At 48.3% G+C, this 17209-nt stretch overlaps 1 protein-coding gene across 5 annotated transcripts in view; it reads right to left on the bottom strand.

Annotated features, from left to right (window-relative positions):
* LOC124039907 (retinoic acid receptor alpha-like) overlaps nucleotides 1-17209 on the bottom strand; it is a 265171-nt gene that overhangs the window by 22337 nt on the left and 225625 nt on the right. For all 5 annotated transcript variants that reach the window (XM_046356452.1, XM_046356453.1, XM_046356455.1 and 2 more), the window contains one exon: nucleotides 6702-6850. In XM_046356452.1, coding sequence (XP_046212408.1) covers nucleotides 6702-6850 — 149 coding nt within the window. The remainder of the gene's footprint in view (nucleotides 1-6701; nucleotides 6851-17209) is intronic.

Here is a 17209-nt window from a genome sequence, read left to right as displayed (position 1 = left end):
CCCCAAAAAAGGCAGGTTAAGGCTTTATTTACTTTGTATACATTTCTTTTAGAGGTTAAGTTTCAATGGACGCCCAGAGGCGAGACCTTGCCTCGTGCTAATGTGTTAAAACAGGACTGTCTGCTCAAGAAACTAAACTCGTTTTTTCTCCCCTTTCCATCATCTCGACTCGCCTCATCTCCGGTCCTGTCCTTTCTATCTTCTCATCTGTCCTCTCCACGTTACCGTCAAACGAATCCCCTCATCTCCACTCTGGATGCAACCAGGTTCCCCACTGCAGCGCCTCTCCCCGTCCCTCCCTCTCTCCAGCCATTCCCCCTACATGTCATGTTTTGTCTTATATTGTCTTGTCATTTTGAATTTTCCTTCTGTTCGTTTTCCCCCTGCTGGTCTTTTTAGGTTCGTTCCCTTTTTTCTCTCTCCCTCCCTCTCTCTCTTCTCTCTATCGTTCCGTTCCTGCTCCCAGCTGTTCCTATTCCCCTAATCAATCATTTAGTCTTCCACACCTGTTCCCTATCTTTTCCCCTGATTAGAGTCCCTATTTCTCCCCTTGTTTTCCGTTTCTGTCCTGTCGGATCCTTGTATATTGTTCACCGTGCTGTGTCTTTGTATCGCCCTGTCGTGTCGTGTTTCCCTCAGATGCTGCGTGGTGAGCAGGTGTCTGAGTCTGCTACGGTCAAGTGCCTTCCCGAGGCAACCTACAGTTTATGATCGAGTCTCCAGTCTGTTCTCGTCATTACGAGTGGAATTGTTTTTATGCTTTATTTACCGCTCCGATTTGTCTAGGAGTATTGCAGATTTCCTTTACTGGATTAAAGACTCTGTTTTCGCCAAGTCGCTTTTGGGTCCTCATTCACCTGCATAACAGAAGGATCCGACCAAAGAATGGACCCAGCGACTACAGACGCTCGTAACACTGCCGTCGAGATCCAAGGAGCCATGCTCGGCAGACACGAGCAGGAATTGTCTGCTGCTCGTCATGCCGTGGAGAACCTGGCCGCTCAGGTTTCCGACCTCTCTGGACAGTTCCAGAGTCTTCGTCTCGTGCCACCTGTTACTTCCTGGTCTGCCGAGCCTCCGGAACCTAGGGTTAATAACCCACCTTGTTACTCCGGGCAGCCCACGGAGTGCCGCTCCTTTGTCACCCAGTGTGATATTGTGTTCTCTCTCCAACCCAACACATACTCTAGAGAGAGAGCTCGGGTTGCTTACGTCATATCACTCCTTACTGGCCGGGCTCGAGAGTGGGGCACAGCTATCTGGGAGGCAAGGGCTGATTGTTCTAACAATTACCAGAACTTTAAAGAGGAGATGATTCGGGTTTTTGACCGTTCAGTTTTTGGTAGAGAGGCTTCTAGGGCCCTGGCTTCCCTATGCCAAGGTGATCGATCCATAACGGATTACTCTATAGAGTTTCGCACTCTTGCTGCCTCTAGTGACTGGAACGAGCCGGCGCTGCTCGCTCGTTTTCTGGAGGGACTCCACGCTGTGGTTAAAGATGAGATTCTCTCCCGGGAGGTTCCTTCCAGTGTGGACTCTTTGATTGCTCTCGCCATCCGCATAGAACGACGGGTTGATCTTCGTCACCAAGCTCGTGGAAGAGAGCTCGCGTCAACGGTGTTTCCCTGCTCCGCATCGCAACCATCTCCCTCCTCTGGCTCAGAGACTGAGCCCATGCAGCTGGGAGGTATTCGCATCTCGACTAAGGAGAGGGAACGGAGGATCACCAACCGCCTGTGCCTCTATTGCGGACTTGCTGGACATTTTGTCAATTCATGTCCAGTAAAAGCCAGAGCTCATCAGTAAGCGGAGGGCTACTGGTGAGCGCTACTACTCAGGTCTCTCCATCTAGATCCTGTACTACTATGTCGGTCCATCTACGCTGGACCGGTTCGGGTGCTACATGCAGTGCCTTGATAGACTCTGGGGCTGAGGGTTGTTTCATGGACGAAGCATGGGCTCGGAGACATGACATTCCTTTCAGACAGTTAGACAAGCCTACGCCCATGTTCGCCTTAGATGGTAGTCATCTTCCCAGTATTAGATTTGAGACACTACCTTTAACCCTCACAGTATCTGGTAACCACAGTGAGACTATTTCTTTTTTGATTTTTCGTTCACCTTTTACACCTGTTGTTTTGGGTCATCCCTGGCTAGTATGTCATAATCCTTCTATTAATTGGTCTAGTAATTCTATCCTATCCTGGAACGTTTCTTGTCATGTGAAGTGTTTAATGTCTGCCATCCCTCCCGTTTCTTCTGTCCCCACTTCTCAGGAGGAACCTGGCGATTTGACAGGAGTGCCGGAGGAATATCATGATCTGCGCACGGTCTTCAGTCGGTCCCGAGCCAACTCCCTTCCTCCTCACCGGTCGTATGATTGTAGTATTGATCTCCTTCCGGGGACCACTCCTCCTCGGGGTAGACTATACTCTCTGTCGGCTCCCGAACGTAAGGCTCTCGAGGATTATTTGTCTGTGTCTCTTGACGCCGGTACCATAGTGCCTTCTTCCTCTCCGGCCGGGGCGGGGTTTTTTTTTGTTAAGAAAAAGGACGGTACTCTGCGCCCCTGCGTGGATTATCGAGGGCTGAATGACATAACGGTTAAGAATCGTTATCCGCTTCCCCTTATGTCATCAGCCTTCGAGATTCTGCAGGGAGCCAGGTGCTTTACTAAGTTGGACCTTCGTAACGCTTACCATCTCGTGCGCATCAGAGAGGGGGACGAGTGGAAAACGGCGTTTAACACTCCGTTAGGGCATTTTGAGTACCGGGTTCTGCCGTTTGGTCTCGCCAATGCGCCAGCTGTTTTTCAGGCATTAGTTAATGATGTTCTGAGAGACATGCTGAACATCTTTGTTTTTGTCTACCTTGACGATATCCTGATTTTTTCACCGTCACTCGAGATTCATGTTCAGCACGTTCGACGTGTTCTCCAGCGCCTTTTAGAGAATTGTCTCTACGTGAAGGCTGAGAAGTGCTCTTTTCATGTCTCCTCCGTTACTTTTCTCGGTTCCGTTATTTCCGCTGAAGGCATTCAGATGGATTCCGCTAAGGTCCAAGCTGTCAGTGAGTGGCCCGTTCCAAGGTCACGTGTCGAGTTGCAGCGCTTTCTAGGTTTCGCTAATTTCTATCGGCGTTTCATTCGTAATTTCGGTCAAGTTGCTGCCCCTCTCACAGCTCTTACTTCTGTCAAGACGTGTTTTAAGTGGTCCGGTTCCGCCCAGGGAGCTTTTGATCTTCTAAAAGAACGTTTTACGTCCGCTCCTATCCTCGTTACTCCTGACGTCACTAGACAATTCATTGTCGAGGTTGGCCTTCAGAGGTAGGCGTGGGAGCCATTCTATCCCAGCGCTTCCAGTCTGACGATAAGGTTCATCCTTGCGCTTATTTTTCTCATCGCCTGTCGCCATCTGAACGCAACTATGATGTGGGTAACCGCGAACTGCTCGCCATCCGCTTAGCCCTAGGCGAATGGCGACAGTGGTTGGAGGGGGCGACCGTTCCTTTTGTCGTTTGGACAGACCATAAGAACCTTGAGTACATCCGTTCTACCAAACGACTTAATGCTCGTCAAGCTCGTTGGGCGTTGTTTTTCGCTCGTTTCGAGTTTGTGATTTCTTACCGTCCGGGTAGCAAGAACACCAAGCCTGATGCCTTATCCCGTCTTTTTAGTTCTTCTGTGGCTTCTACTGATCCCGAGGGGATTCTTCCTTATGGGCGTGTTGTCGGGTTGACAGTCTGGGGAATTGAAAGACAGGTTAAGCAAGCACTCACGCACACTGCGTCACCGCGCGCTTGTCCTAGTAACCTTCTTTTCGTTCCTGTTTCTACTCGTCTGGCTGTTCTTCAGTGGGCTCACTCTGCCAAGTTAGCTGGTCATCCCGGCGTTCGAGGCACTCTTGCTTCTATTCGCCAGCGCTTTTGGTGGCCGACTCAGGAGCGTGACACGCGCCGTTTCGTGGCTGCTTGTTCGGACTGCGCGCAGACTAAGTCAGGTAACTCTCCTCCTGCCGGTCGTCTCAGACCGCTTCCCATTCCTTCTCGACCATGGTCTCACATCGCCCTAGACTTCATTACCGGTCTGCCTTTGTCTGCGGGGAAGACTGTGATTCTTACGGTTGTCTATAGGTTCTCTAAGGCGGCACATTTCATTCCCCTCGCTAAACTTCCTTGCGCTAAGGAGACGGCACAAATCATCATCGAGAATGTGTTCAGAATTCATGGCCTCCCGTTAGACGCCGTTTCAGACAGAGGCCCGCAATTCACGTCACAGTTTTGGAGGGAGTTCTGTCGTTTGATTGGTGCGTCCGTCAGTCTCTCTTCCGGGTTTCATCCCCAGTCTAACGGTCAAGCAGAGAGGGCCAATCAGACGATTGGTCGTATACTACGCAGCCTTTCTTTCAGAAACCCTGCGTCTTGGGCAGAACAGCTCCCCTGGGCAGAATACGCTCACAACTCGCTTCCTTCGTCTGCTACCGGGTTATCTCCGTTTCAGAGTAGTCTGGGTTACCAGCCTCCTCTGTTCTCATCCCAGCTTGCCGAGTCCAGCGTTCCCTCCGCTCAAGCGTTTGTCCAACGTTGTGAGCGCACCTGGAGGAGGGTGAGGTCTGCACTTTGCCGTTACAGGGCACAGACTGTGAGAGCCGCCAATAAACGTAGGATTAAGAGTCCAAGGTATTGTTGCGGCCAGAGAGTGTGGCTTTCCACTCGCAACCTTCCTCTTACGACAGCTTCTCGTAAGTTGACTCCGCGGTTCATTGGTCCGTTCCGTGTCTCCCAGGTCGTCAATCCTGTCGCTGTGCGACTGCTTCTTCCGCGACATCTTCGTCGCGTCCATCCTGTCTTCCATGTCTCCTGTGTCAAGCCCTTTCTTCGCACCCCCGTTCGTCTTCCCTCCCCCCCTCCCGTCCTTGTCGAGAGCGCACCTATTTACAAGGTACGTAGGATCATGGACATGCGTTCTCGGGGACGGGGTCACCAATACTTAGTGGATTGGGAGGGTTACGGTCCTGAGGAGAGGAGTTGGGTTCCGTCTCGGGACGTGCTGGACCGTTCACTGATTGATGATTTCCTCCGTTGCCGCCAGGATTCCTCCTCGAGTGCGCCAGGAGGCGCTCGGTGAGTGGGGGGGTACTGTCATGTTTTGTCTTATATTGTCTTGTCATTTTGCTTTTCCTTCTGTTCGTTTTCCCCCTGCTGGTCTTTGTAGGTTCATTCCCTTTTTTCTCTCTCCCTCCCTCTCTCTCTTCTCTCTATCGTTCCGTTCCTGCTCCCAGCTGTTCCTATTCCCCTAATCAATCATTTAGTCTTCCACACCTGTTCCCTATCTTTTCCCCTGATTAGAGTCCCTATTTCTCCCCTTGTTTTCCGTTTCTGTCCTGTCGGATCCTTGTATATTGTTCACCGTGCTGTGTCTTTGTATCGCCCTGTCATGTCGTGTTTCCCTCAGATGCTGCGTGGTGAGCAGGTGTCTGAGTCTGCTACGGTCAAGTGCCTTCCCGAGGCAACCTACAGTTTATGATCGAGTCTCCAGTCTGTTCTCGTCATTACGAGTGGAATTGTTTTTATGCTTTATTTACCGCTCCGATTTGTCTAGGAGTATTGCAGATTTCCTTTACTGGATTAAAGACTCTGTTTTCGCCAAGTCGCTTTTGGGTCCTCATTCACCTGCATAACACTACAAGCCAGGTGTTATCTTCCCTGGGCCCAGCCATGTGAGGCAGGCCTAATGGGCACCTGTCACCACCACAGCCAGTCATCCAGCCTCCCTCTGCCTGCCAGTCTCAGACCATCGCCCTGCCCTCAACCTCCATGCATTACAGATGAACAGCGAGTCCTCCAGAGCACCACTGCTAACGCAAGCTTTCGCAGGCTTACACAACCCCGTCTTGTGAAACACGGTGCTACAGATAAGGAAACAGCAGCCAGACACCACTTCAGAGTGCAGGCGGTTGCCTGACAGGACAGCGTGGAAGTCAGCGTAGCCGGTGTTCTCGTAACACGTCTCACATGAAAGGCTGGACAGGCCGTATTAAAAAATGGTAAGAGCGGGAGGAAAGGACACGTATGATATTCAAGGACGTGCTGGAAACCAAGATAACGTAAAACACAAACACAGAGAGCGGTGATGACAAGGGCCCACGTCGACACTTGCTGAATGAGGGTGTAGCTCCTGGATTAAATGCCACCTGGCAGGAACACCCACTCGAAGACAATGACGTAATTTAGAGTTGGACAGATACAGCAGCTAGATAGTCAAACTAAATCCACTTAAAGAAACAATTCCTCATACAGTTAATGAGAAGTGTATAGGGCAGTATTGAAGCATAGGGTTAGGGTTAGGGTTAGGAGGGAAGCCATAAGAAATGACATATGCAATGGCCCAGTTCACTCTTTATAGGGCGTCCCCAAATGCATCCCAACCAATCTCGGTATATTCTGAACTTCAGATCATGCTGATGCTATGCATAGTATGTGTATGAATTATAGTAGGGCCTTAGGGCGATGGCCCCCTGGGACTGGGTACTCCCATTCCAAACCAGGACAAGTGTTATAAATATCAACATGGGCACGCCAATATGCATTGGTCCAGCCCATTTACAGAAAAACCCTCAGAAGCAACTGACAATTTAACCCTGAATCAAATAGTACAGGACAGAATGGAATAGAATGTATGGCTACATAAGGGTGTGTCTCACCTTGCAACCTTCGCAGGCACTGACTCCATAGTGGTATCCTGAGGATTTGTCCTGGCACACGAAGCAGGGCTTGTAGACCCTCGGGGGAGGAGGCGGCGATGGCGGGCTTGGCACTATCTCCTCTGAGCTGGTACTCTGTGTCTCTATCGCTGCGGGAGAGAAAAGAGAGGGAATGCACACACACTCAGTGACAGAGGACAAGGACAATGTCATGACAGGCTACTTCCGTATCCTGGACAAGAAAGACTACTCTGGATGTTGGCGAGAGAGAGTGTGTGTAAGAGCACTTGGCACAGTGAATCAAAGCAAGGCTGGAGATGCAGAGAAGAGAAAAGCAGGCCATTCTTGTTTACCAGTAACCTTAGTGGTTCCACATATCAATCAAGACAACGTCAGCAGTGGAGAACACAGATAAGGGTGTCCTGAATGGCTGTAGAGAGAAATTGGCTCGCCTATCAGGGAAGGAACTAGACATAATAGTTCTCTCTCTAGGCTGTATAAGAGGTAAGTGTGTGTGGCCGGAACGGAGTTGTATCATCATGTTTTCTCAAAGAGAGAAAAGGGAAGGTGACCTAAGCTAAGGTCAAGGTGGACTATAAGAACCAAATACCAAGGCTGTCCACACGGAGTCACCCTCCCGACCTTCCCCCACTTCCTCTCTTGCCCTCATCCTCCCTCTCCCGCTCTTGCATTCTCTCTCTGTCTCTGGGGAAAATAATAAACAAGACTAAAGACAAGAGTCACGTTCTCTTTCCCTCTCTCTTCCTCTTGCTCTCATTCTCGGCCCTGAAAACAAACAAGGCTTAAGACGGAAGAATTAACTGAGATAAATCAGTCGGAATCCATTGTTACGAGACAAGATTATTATTCTTGAAATAGATAGGAGCGAACAAGCTGACTGGAGACGGTGCGGCCAGGCGTTCGAGTCTGTTTTCTGCGGTAACATGGACTCTTAACGCAATCAAACTTTTTTACTCCTGGCAGAAACAACCAAGGTGTTAGCAAACTTCAGTTACCTAGGCAACACTCCCCACAATCCAGCAGCAGCAAACATAGAATGAAAAGAACAGGTTTGGAACCAATAACCCTGGCAACTTGACTGGTAAACTCATATGTACACCTGCAATGGCTGCCTGGCATTGCATAACTTCCATGGACATGTAGAATGTTCATTCAAACGATGTTAACTGATGTAATGGAAAGTCTTTTTTTTGGAATGTAAATTGAGTTGAATAAACAAATCACAACACAAATTGATGGGTACACTTCCTGATTTTACTTCCTTTGCTCCTATGGGTACATTCAGAATGGCCACCAGTAGGGTTGGGTGGTTTCCAGACTTTCATATCTTCCTTCTCTCATTCTGGGATTTACGGCTTAGTAGCCAAAAAAGCGCAAAAAAAGACCATTGGGCATTTGTTATCAGAATGCTACTTAAATTAGCAAAACTAATAGTGAATACCATACATACATACAATACTTCATAATGACAAAGCAAAAACAGGTTATCCATTTTTGCAAATTAAATAAAGAAATACTTTATTCACATAAGTATTCAGACCCTTTGCTATGAGACTCGAAATTGAGCTCCAGGAACATTCTGTTTCCATTACTCATCCTTGAGATGTTTCTACAACTTGATTTCAGTCCAACAGTGGTATATTCAATTGTGTACATGCTGTGTCAGAGTAGAGTCGCGAGGGCAATGGGCCTGCCTGCTCTGCTAGGAGAAGATGGGGGAGGGGCAGACGGGTTGAGAACAGAGGAGAAAAACAGCAAGCAAATCCAGATAGCAGTGGCAGCTGTACAGACAACTCATCCAAAGGGCTTTGACTTCTCAAACACGGCAGAGAGCTTACCTTACACAATCCGATGCCCTGTCACCTTATTAAATTAGTCAATTATTAAGTAGCAAGTTAGGGGTCACGTCAACGCAGAACTGTTCTTTCTTTATGCGGAAAGAAACATAAATACGGCTCAGAAATATCATGCAGCGTTTTGTAAATGCAGATCTAAAATGCTTCTTCCTATTCATTCCTGCCGGGCAACAGACAAATGTTGTGCTTGAGCACTAGGACTGATGTGTAGCATTTTACTCGGTGTAGACGGACTACTGTTCTCTGGTAAAATAACTAAGCAAAATATTAGGAAGTGTCGCTGGCTACAGGCATTCTATGATAAACATACATTATGATGGTCATGCCTCGTTTTTGCAACAACAAAAGAAGTTTACCCCCGTAGCTGCCAGCCAAACAGCGTTCCACGTCTGTTCAAGAAAACAAAGCTGTTTTCTTCTGAATGTGTTGCACTAACGTACAACTACAGCCGCACGTCCCTGATCACTATATTAAAGGCAAATATTTCAATATACATGCGACCCATCAATACACAGCTGGGCTCACCTGCTCCCGTCTTCTCCCGCTGTGCTATTTACAAACACACGACTGGCTCAACTGTTCAGGGGAACTAAACCTTATTTACATTATGAAGCTGTAAAGGGTGACACGAAGAACGTGCTTTACAGTGGAAAGAAAAGTATGTGAAACCTTTTGGAATGACCTGGATTTATGCAGAAATTGGTCATAACATTTGATCTGATCTTCATCGAAGTCACAACAATAGACAAACAGTCTTAATTAAAACAGATAACACAACTCAAATTAGACATGTTCATGTCTTTGTTGAACACACCATGTAAACGTTCACAGGGGAAAAGGGAAAAGTACGTGAACCCTTGGATTTAATAACTGGTTGACCATTCTTTGGCAGCAATAACCTCAACCAAATGTTTTCTGTAGCTGCGGATCAGACCTTCACAACGGCCAGGAGGAATGTTGGACCATTCATCTTTACAAAACTGTTTCAGTTCAGCAATATTATTGGGATGTCTGGTGTGAACCGCTCAAAGTCATGCCACAGCATCTCAAATCGGGTTGAGGTTAAGACTCTGACCGGGCCACTATTTTTTTCTGTTGAAGCCATTTTGTTGTTGATTTACTTCTGTGTTTTGGGTCGTTGTCCTGTTGCGTCACCCAATTTCTGTTGAGCGTCAATTGGCGGACAGATAGCCTTACATTCCCCTGCAAAATATCTCGATAAACTTGGGAATTCATTTTTCCGCCGATGATGGCAAGCTGTCCAGCAAAACAGTCCCAAACCATGATGCTCCCTCCACCATACTTTGCAGCTGGGATGAGGTTTTGATGTTGGTGTGCTGTGCCTTTTTTCTCTACAGTCTTGTGTGTTCCTTCCAAACAACTCAACTGTAGTTTCATCTGTCCACAGAATATTTTGCGGACAGATGGAACATCCAGGTGCTCTTTTGCAAACTTCAGACGTGCAGTAATGTTTTTTTTGGACAGCAGTGGCTTCTTCCATGGTATCCTCCCATGAACACCATTCTTGTTTAGTGTTTTTTTTTACGTATACTCGTCAACAGAGATGTTAGCATGTTCCAGAGTCTTTAGTTGACACTCTAGGATTCTTCTTAACCTCATTGAGCATTCTGCGCTGTGCTCTTGCAGTCATCTTTGCAGGGCGGCCACTCCTAGGGAGAATAGCAACAGTGCTGAACTTTCTCCATTTATAGACAACTTGCCTTACCGTGGACTGATGAACATCAAGGCTTTCAGAGATACTTTTGTAACCCTTTCCAGCTTTAGGAAAGTAAACCACTCTTAATCTTAGGTCTTCTGAGATCTCTTTTGTTTGGGGCAAGGTTCACATCAGGCAATGCTTCTTGTGAATAGCAAACTCAAATTGTGTTTTTTTAATAGGGCAGGGTAGCTCTAACAAACATCTCCAATCTCGTCTCATTGATTGAACTCTGGGTAAGCTGACTCCAATTAGCTTTTGGAAAAGTCATTAGCCTAGGGGTTCACATACTTTTTCTAACCTACACTGTGAATGTTTAAATTATGTATTCAATATAGATACGAAAAATACAATGACTTGTGTGTTACTAGTTTAAGCACAGTGTTTTTTTATTGTTGCGACTTAAATGAAGATCAGATCAAATTTGATGACCAATTTATGCAGACGTCTAGGTCATTCCAAAGGATTCACATACTTATTTTGCCACAGTATATCCTAACGCATTACACAAGATGACAGCGAGTATTTACTTAAAGAAGTCAGAAATATCAAAATCTATAGAAATAGTTCAAATAAATAGCTTCAACGGTATTGAAAAACCACCCTGTGGTCATTTCCAAATTCCCCGGTATACCGCCCAGGCCGAGCCGCCAGTCCACCCACTCAGCCATCCTCGACTTGAATGGGGACTCCCGTTGTATTCGATGGCAGCACATGCATCAGGAGAAAATGTGCATCCCACAAACGTTGCTGTTGTTACGGAGACAGCGGTCATTTCGCTGGCCATTACCATCATCCCAAATTCCATTGCCACCACCGCCCTAGACACACAAAAGCAGACGTGTGTGCCTGCATGCACACACTCCTACGCAGACACATATACAATAATCAAGGTTGCGTAAGCACAATTATAACATGTTCTGTGCTGTGAAATTATTCTATTTTATAAAGCGTGCGTTTTTCTGTGTTTGTGTGTGTATGCTCTGCGTCATGACCTCTCCCCTCCTGCGTCAGCTCTGGTAGTAAGGATTGTGATGTCTCTGTGCAGCCCAAAGGCCCGGGCAGCACTCGTGTGTAAATAAGCAATCTATATTTAACACAAAGCTCACAGGTTCACCAGGCCGGCAGTTCAACTGTCAATGGGACGCCATGTGACGCGGCGAACAGACGGTCACACACACACACACTGTTTGGCTGGCAGCCACAAAAGGGTTTCTGTCTTACGCGCACAGACAAACACACTTATATCCATCGTCCACCTAAACGCACTCCGTTGCTCTCTCTCACGCACAGCCACAGCTTGGGCTCTCCTTTTAATGTGGATACCTCTGTTTGTCGATCCCAGTGGACATGCTCCTGAAAAACGCCTGGGAAGAGTATATTCAGTCAACCAAAAAGAACCCAGGCTGATACAAACCAACATGCTCACTGCCGGAGAAACAATGGAGAAATGTTATGCCAAAACCAACCCCAGATTCTCCCATATCCGGAGACAAACGTGCAGAATAGCTAAATGCCTTTCAGATCCTAATAGCAATAACGCAGCTAACTGTAAAGAGAACTGCAATAACGCAGCTGACTGTAGAGAGAACTGCATTAACACAGCTAACTGTAAAGAGAACTGCATTAACGCAGCTGACTGTAAAGACAACTGCAATAACGCAGTTTTCCAGTATTACTGATCATGGTTCCGGTTGGAGCGAGTGGTCGCATCTGCACGTCGCTCCAACGGGTAGTATAACTTTTTCATTATATTTCATTATATCACAACGGTTTGATTTGTCTTATCTTAGCAATTTCTTCTCAGCTAGCTACATAGCCGTCTTTGTATCAAAGATAATTGCGTAATTATCGTATTTCGCCGTCCTAACGTAGTCTTCACTAGCCAGCTAGCTAACGTCCACTGATTAGCTGCACTGAGAAACTATTACTATTACACTCAACTGAACGACTTGATTAGTTTAGTGTTAGCTACCTACATAGCTGTCTTTGCTGTCTTCGTATCATCGTATCATCGTATCCAAGATAATTGTGTTGTTTAGGTTTAGAGTGTGTAGTCTTAGAGTGATTAACTTAATTTACCGAGGTTAGCTAGCCAGCTATTTGTCGTCCTTAACGTAGGTGACTCTGCTAGCTAGCCAACTCTGCTAGCTAGCCAACAGCTAGCCAACGCTAGCCAACGTCTTCTGTATAGAACTCAACTACCCGGTCGCATTCACAGGTTGTATCACTTTTTCACTTCATTTCATTACAGTACAACGGTTTGATTTGTTTGATCGTAGCTAGCTACTTAGCTAGCTACATAGCCGTCTTTGTATCAAAGATAATTGGGTAGTCTAGAGCGATTTTCTAGGTTCGCTAGCCATCTATTGTCGTTCTTTTAACGCAACGTAACGTAAACAACACTGCTAGCTAGCCTGCTAGCCCCCGAATAGCAACACTGCAGAAACTATTACACTCAACGGAACGACTTGATTAGTGTAGTGTCAACAACGCACCCACTGCCAGCTGGCCTACTTCAGCAGTACTGTATCATTTTAATCATTTTAGTCAATAAGATTCTTGCTACGTAGCTTAACTTTCTGAACATTCGAGACGTGTAGTCCACTTGTCATTCCAATCTCCTTTGCATTAGCGTAGCCTCTTCTGTAGCCTGTCAACTATGTGTCTGTTTATCCCTGTTCTCTCCTCTCTGCACAGACCATACAAACGCTCCACACCGCGTGGCCGCGGCCACCCTACTCTGGTGGTCCCAGCGCGCACGACCCACGTGGAGTTCCAGGTCTCCGGTAGCCTCTGGAACTGCCAATCTGCGGTCAACAAGGCAGAGTTCATCTCAGCCTATGCCTCCCTCCAGTCCCTCGACTTCTTGGCACTGACGGAAACATGGATCACCACAGACAACACTGCTACTCCTACTGCTCTCTCTTCGTCCGCCCACGTGTTCTCGCACACCCGAGAGCGTCTGGTCAGCGGGGTGGTGGCACCGGGATCCTCATCTCTCCCAAGTGGTCATTCTCTCTTTCTCCCCTTACCCATCTGTCTATCGCCTCCTTTGAATTCCATGCTGTCACAGTTACTAGCCCTTTCAAGCTTAACATCCTTATCATTTATCGCCCTCAGGTTCCTCGGAGAGTTCATCAATGAGCTTGATGCCTTGATAAGCTCCTTTCCTGAGGACGGCTCACCTCTCACAGTTCTGGGCGACTTTAACCTCCCCACGTCTACCTTTGACTCTTTCCTCTCTGCCTCCTTCTTTCCACTCCTCTCCTCTTTTGACCTCACCCTCTCACCTTCCCCCCTACTCACAAGGCAGGCAATACGCTCGACCTCATCTTTACTAGATGCTGTTCTTCCACTAACCTCACTGCAACTCCCCTCCAAGTCTCCGACCACTGCCTTGTATCCTTTTCCCTCTCGCTCTCATCCAACACCTCCCACACTGCCCCTACTCGGATGGTATCGCGCCGTCCCAACCTTCGCTCTCTCTCCCCCGCTACTCTCTCCTCTTCCATCCTATCATCTCTTCCCTCCGCTCAAACCTTCTCCCACCTATCTCCTGATTCTGCCTCCTCAACCCTCCTCTCCTCCCTCTCTGCATCCCTTGACTCTCTATGTCCCCTATCCTCCAGGCCGGCTCGGTCCTCCCCTCCCGCTCCGTGGCTCGATGACTCATTGCGAGCTCACAGAACAGGGCTCCGGGCAGCCGAGCGGAAATGGAGGAAAACTCGCCTCCCTGCGGACCTGGCATCCTTTCACTCCCTCCTCTCTACATTTTCCTCCTCTGTCTCTGCTGCTAAAGCCACTTTCTACCACGCTAAATTCCAAGCATCTGCCTCTAACCCTAGGAAGCTCTTTGCCACCTTCTCCTCCCTCCTGAATCCTCCGCCCCCTCCCCCCTCCTCCCTCTCTGCAGATGACTTCGTCAACCATTTTGAAAAGAAGGTCGACGACATCCGATCCTCGTTTGCTAAGTCAAACGACACCGCTGGTTCTGCTCACACTGCCCTACCCTGTGCTCTGACCTCTTTCTCCCCTCTCTCTCTCCAGATGAAATCTCGCGTCTTGTGACGGCCGGCCGCCCAACAACCTGCCCGCTTGACCCTATCCCCTCCTCTCTTCTCCAGACCATTTCCGGAGACCTTCTCCCTTACCTCACCTCGCTCATCAACTCATCCCTGACCGTTGGCTACGTCCCTTCCGTCTTCAAGAGAGCAAGAGTTGCACCCCTTCTGAAAAAACCTACACTCGATCCCTCCGATGTCAACAATTACAGACCAGTATCCCTTCTTTCTTTTCTCTCCAAAACTCTTGAACGTGCCGTCCTTGGCCAGCTCTCCCGCTATCTCTCTCTGAATGACCTTCTTGATCCAAATCAGTCAGGTTTCAAGACTAGTCATTCAACTGAGACTGCTCTCCTCTGTATCACGGAGGCGCTCCGCACTGCTAAAGCTAACTCTCTCTCCTCTGCTCTCATCCTTCTAGATCTATCGGCTGCCTTCGATACTGTGAACCATCAGATCCTCCTCTCCACCCTCTCCGAGTTGGGCATCTCCGGCGCGGCCCACGCTTGGACTGCGTCCTACCTGACAGGTCGCTCCTACCAGGTGGCGTGGCGAGAATCTGTCTCCTCACCACGCGCTCTCACCACTGGTGTCCCCCAGGGCTCTGTTCTTGGCCCTCTCCTATTCTCGCTATACACCAAGTCACTTGGCTCTGTCATAACCTCACATGGTCTCTCTTATCATTGCTATGCAGACGACACACAATTAATCTTCTCCTTTCCCCCTTCTGATGACCAGGTGGCGAATCGCATCTCTGCATGTCTGGCAGACATATCAGTGTGGATGACGGATCACCACCTCAAGCTGAACCTCGGCAAGACGGAGCTGCTCTTCCTCCCGGGGAAGGACTGCCCGTTCCATGATCTCGCCATCACGGTCGACAACTCCATTGTGTCCTCCTCCCAGAGCGCCAAGAACCTTGGCGTGATCCTGGACAACACCCTGTCGTTCTCAACTAACATCAAGGCGGTGGCCCGTTCCTGTAGGTTCATGCTCTACAACATCCGCAGAGTACGACCCTGCCTCACACAGGAAGCGGCGCAGGTCCTAATCCAGGCACTTGTCATCTCCCGTCTGGATTACTGCAACTCGCTGTTGGCTGGGCTCCCTGCCTGTGCCATTAAACCCCTTCAACTCATCCAGAACGCTGCAGCCCGTCTGGTGTTCAACCTTCCCAAGTTCTCTCACGTCACCCCGCTCCTCCGTTCTCTCCACTGGCTTCCAGTTGAAGCTCGCATCCGCTACAAGACCATGGTGCTTGCCTACGGAGCTGTGAGGGGAACGGCACCTCAGTACCTCCAGGCTCTGATCAGGCCCTACACCCAAACAAGGGCACTGCGTTCATCCACCTCTGGCCTGCTCGCCTCCCTACCACTGAGGAAGTACAGCTCCCGCTCAGCCCAGTCAAAACTGTTCGCTGCCCTGGCCCCCCAATGGTGGAACAAACTCCCTCACGACGCCAGGACAGCGGAGTCAATCACCACCTTCCGGAGACACCTGAAACCCCACCTCTTTAAGGAATACCTAGGATAGGTTAAGTAATCCCTCTCACCCCACCCCCCCTAAGTTTTAGATGCACTATTGTTAAGTGACTGTCCCACTGGATGTCATAAGGTGAATGCACCAATTTGTAAGTCGCTCTGGATAAGAGCGTCTGCTAAATGACTTAAATGTAAATGTAAATGTATTGATTGACAGTATATGTGGCCTCTTAGTTTAGCATTAGGGGATAAACTGAAGTTTATTTTGCTAGTGTACAGGGTGGTCTTCATTAGTCAACCCTGCTGTGCCCATACCTCCCTCATCATACCAGCAATGTCCCACAGTTATTACGAGATCAGTTCTGTGGGTTTCTGCTAAATTCCACATGCAACCCTTGTGACTCTCTACAGAATGCCATGCCGAGTTCTTACCCAGTCAAGTCAAAACCACACACAAGGGACACGGACTCAACGGGGCACTAACCGCACCACCGGTGTATGGAAAACGACCTTTAAAAACCTTCTCATCTCAGGAAAACTTTTTTTTTCCATCCCCGGGGTGGGAGGGGGGGGGGGGGGGGGGGGGGGGGGTCATGCCTGTGTGTAAAAACAAACCAGCCCGGGAAGCACTTCAAAGCCTATGATCAGCCTGTGCCTTTAAAATACTTCTATAGAGGAAATTAAAGGTGATCTCGCAAATGCTCCCTGGGGGACTCTACTTCTGTACATCTACATGTGCCCTCATTGCACTCACTGGTTCTTTTAAAGTCATTTTTAGTGTTATTCGTCAGACATGGAAAATGACCTATACAATGACTAGGTTTCAAAGACTAGAGGATGCAGCCAAGATGGAAGCACCTGTATGGCCAAAAGCAAGGCTGCACGATGAATGTTTAGCAAGGAGTTTGGTAGGTAAGTGAACTATAAAGTCTATAGGCTTCCTATAGTAACCAGGTCTGGTCAAGACTGGAGGCAAATTGACAGTTTACTGCAGCCTTACTCACATGGCCCTCCACCGTGGTCTGAGAGCGAGCGGTGAAAACGTGTTGTTACGGATGCCTAAAGTCTCAGATACACCTTTGTGTCGTGCTTTAACCTGTAAGCTCATCCAAACGAAAACCAGAGCACCATTTATCATGTCTTCCCTTTATTGCTGTGCATACATGCAGTACACAGTATTAACCGTGTTATGTATTGGTTTACTTAACCCAGAGGACAAGCTTAGAGGTAAGGCGAAATACAGAAAACACTCAAATCGGCATGAATGAAATAGGGTCCGCTATTCATTTCAACTGATGATGGGGGACAAGAAGAAGCGAGCTTAAAGACCTTTCTCTCCATCAGGACGTGGATCAGGGAACAGGTCACG

The sequence above is a fragment of the Oncorhynchus gorbuscha genome, linkage group LG07, assembly GCF_021184085.1.
Source record: "Oncorhynchus gorbuscha isolate QuinsamMale2020 ecotype Even-year linkage group LG07, OgorEven_v1.0, whole genome shotgun sequence".
Taxonomy (NCBI): Eukaryota; Metazoa; Chordata; class Actinopteri; order Salmoniformes; family Salmonidae; genus Oncorhynchus; species Oncorhynchus gorbuscha.
Note: the sequence above shows the minus strand (reverse complement) of the source record. Positions and strands in the feature narration are given on the sequence as shown.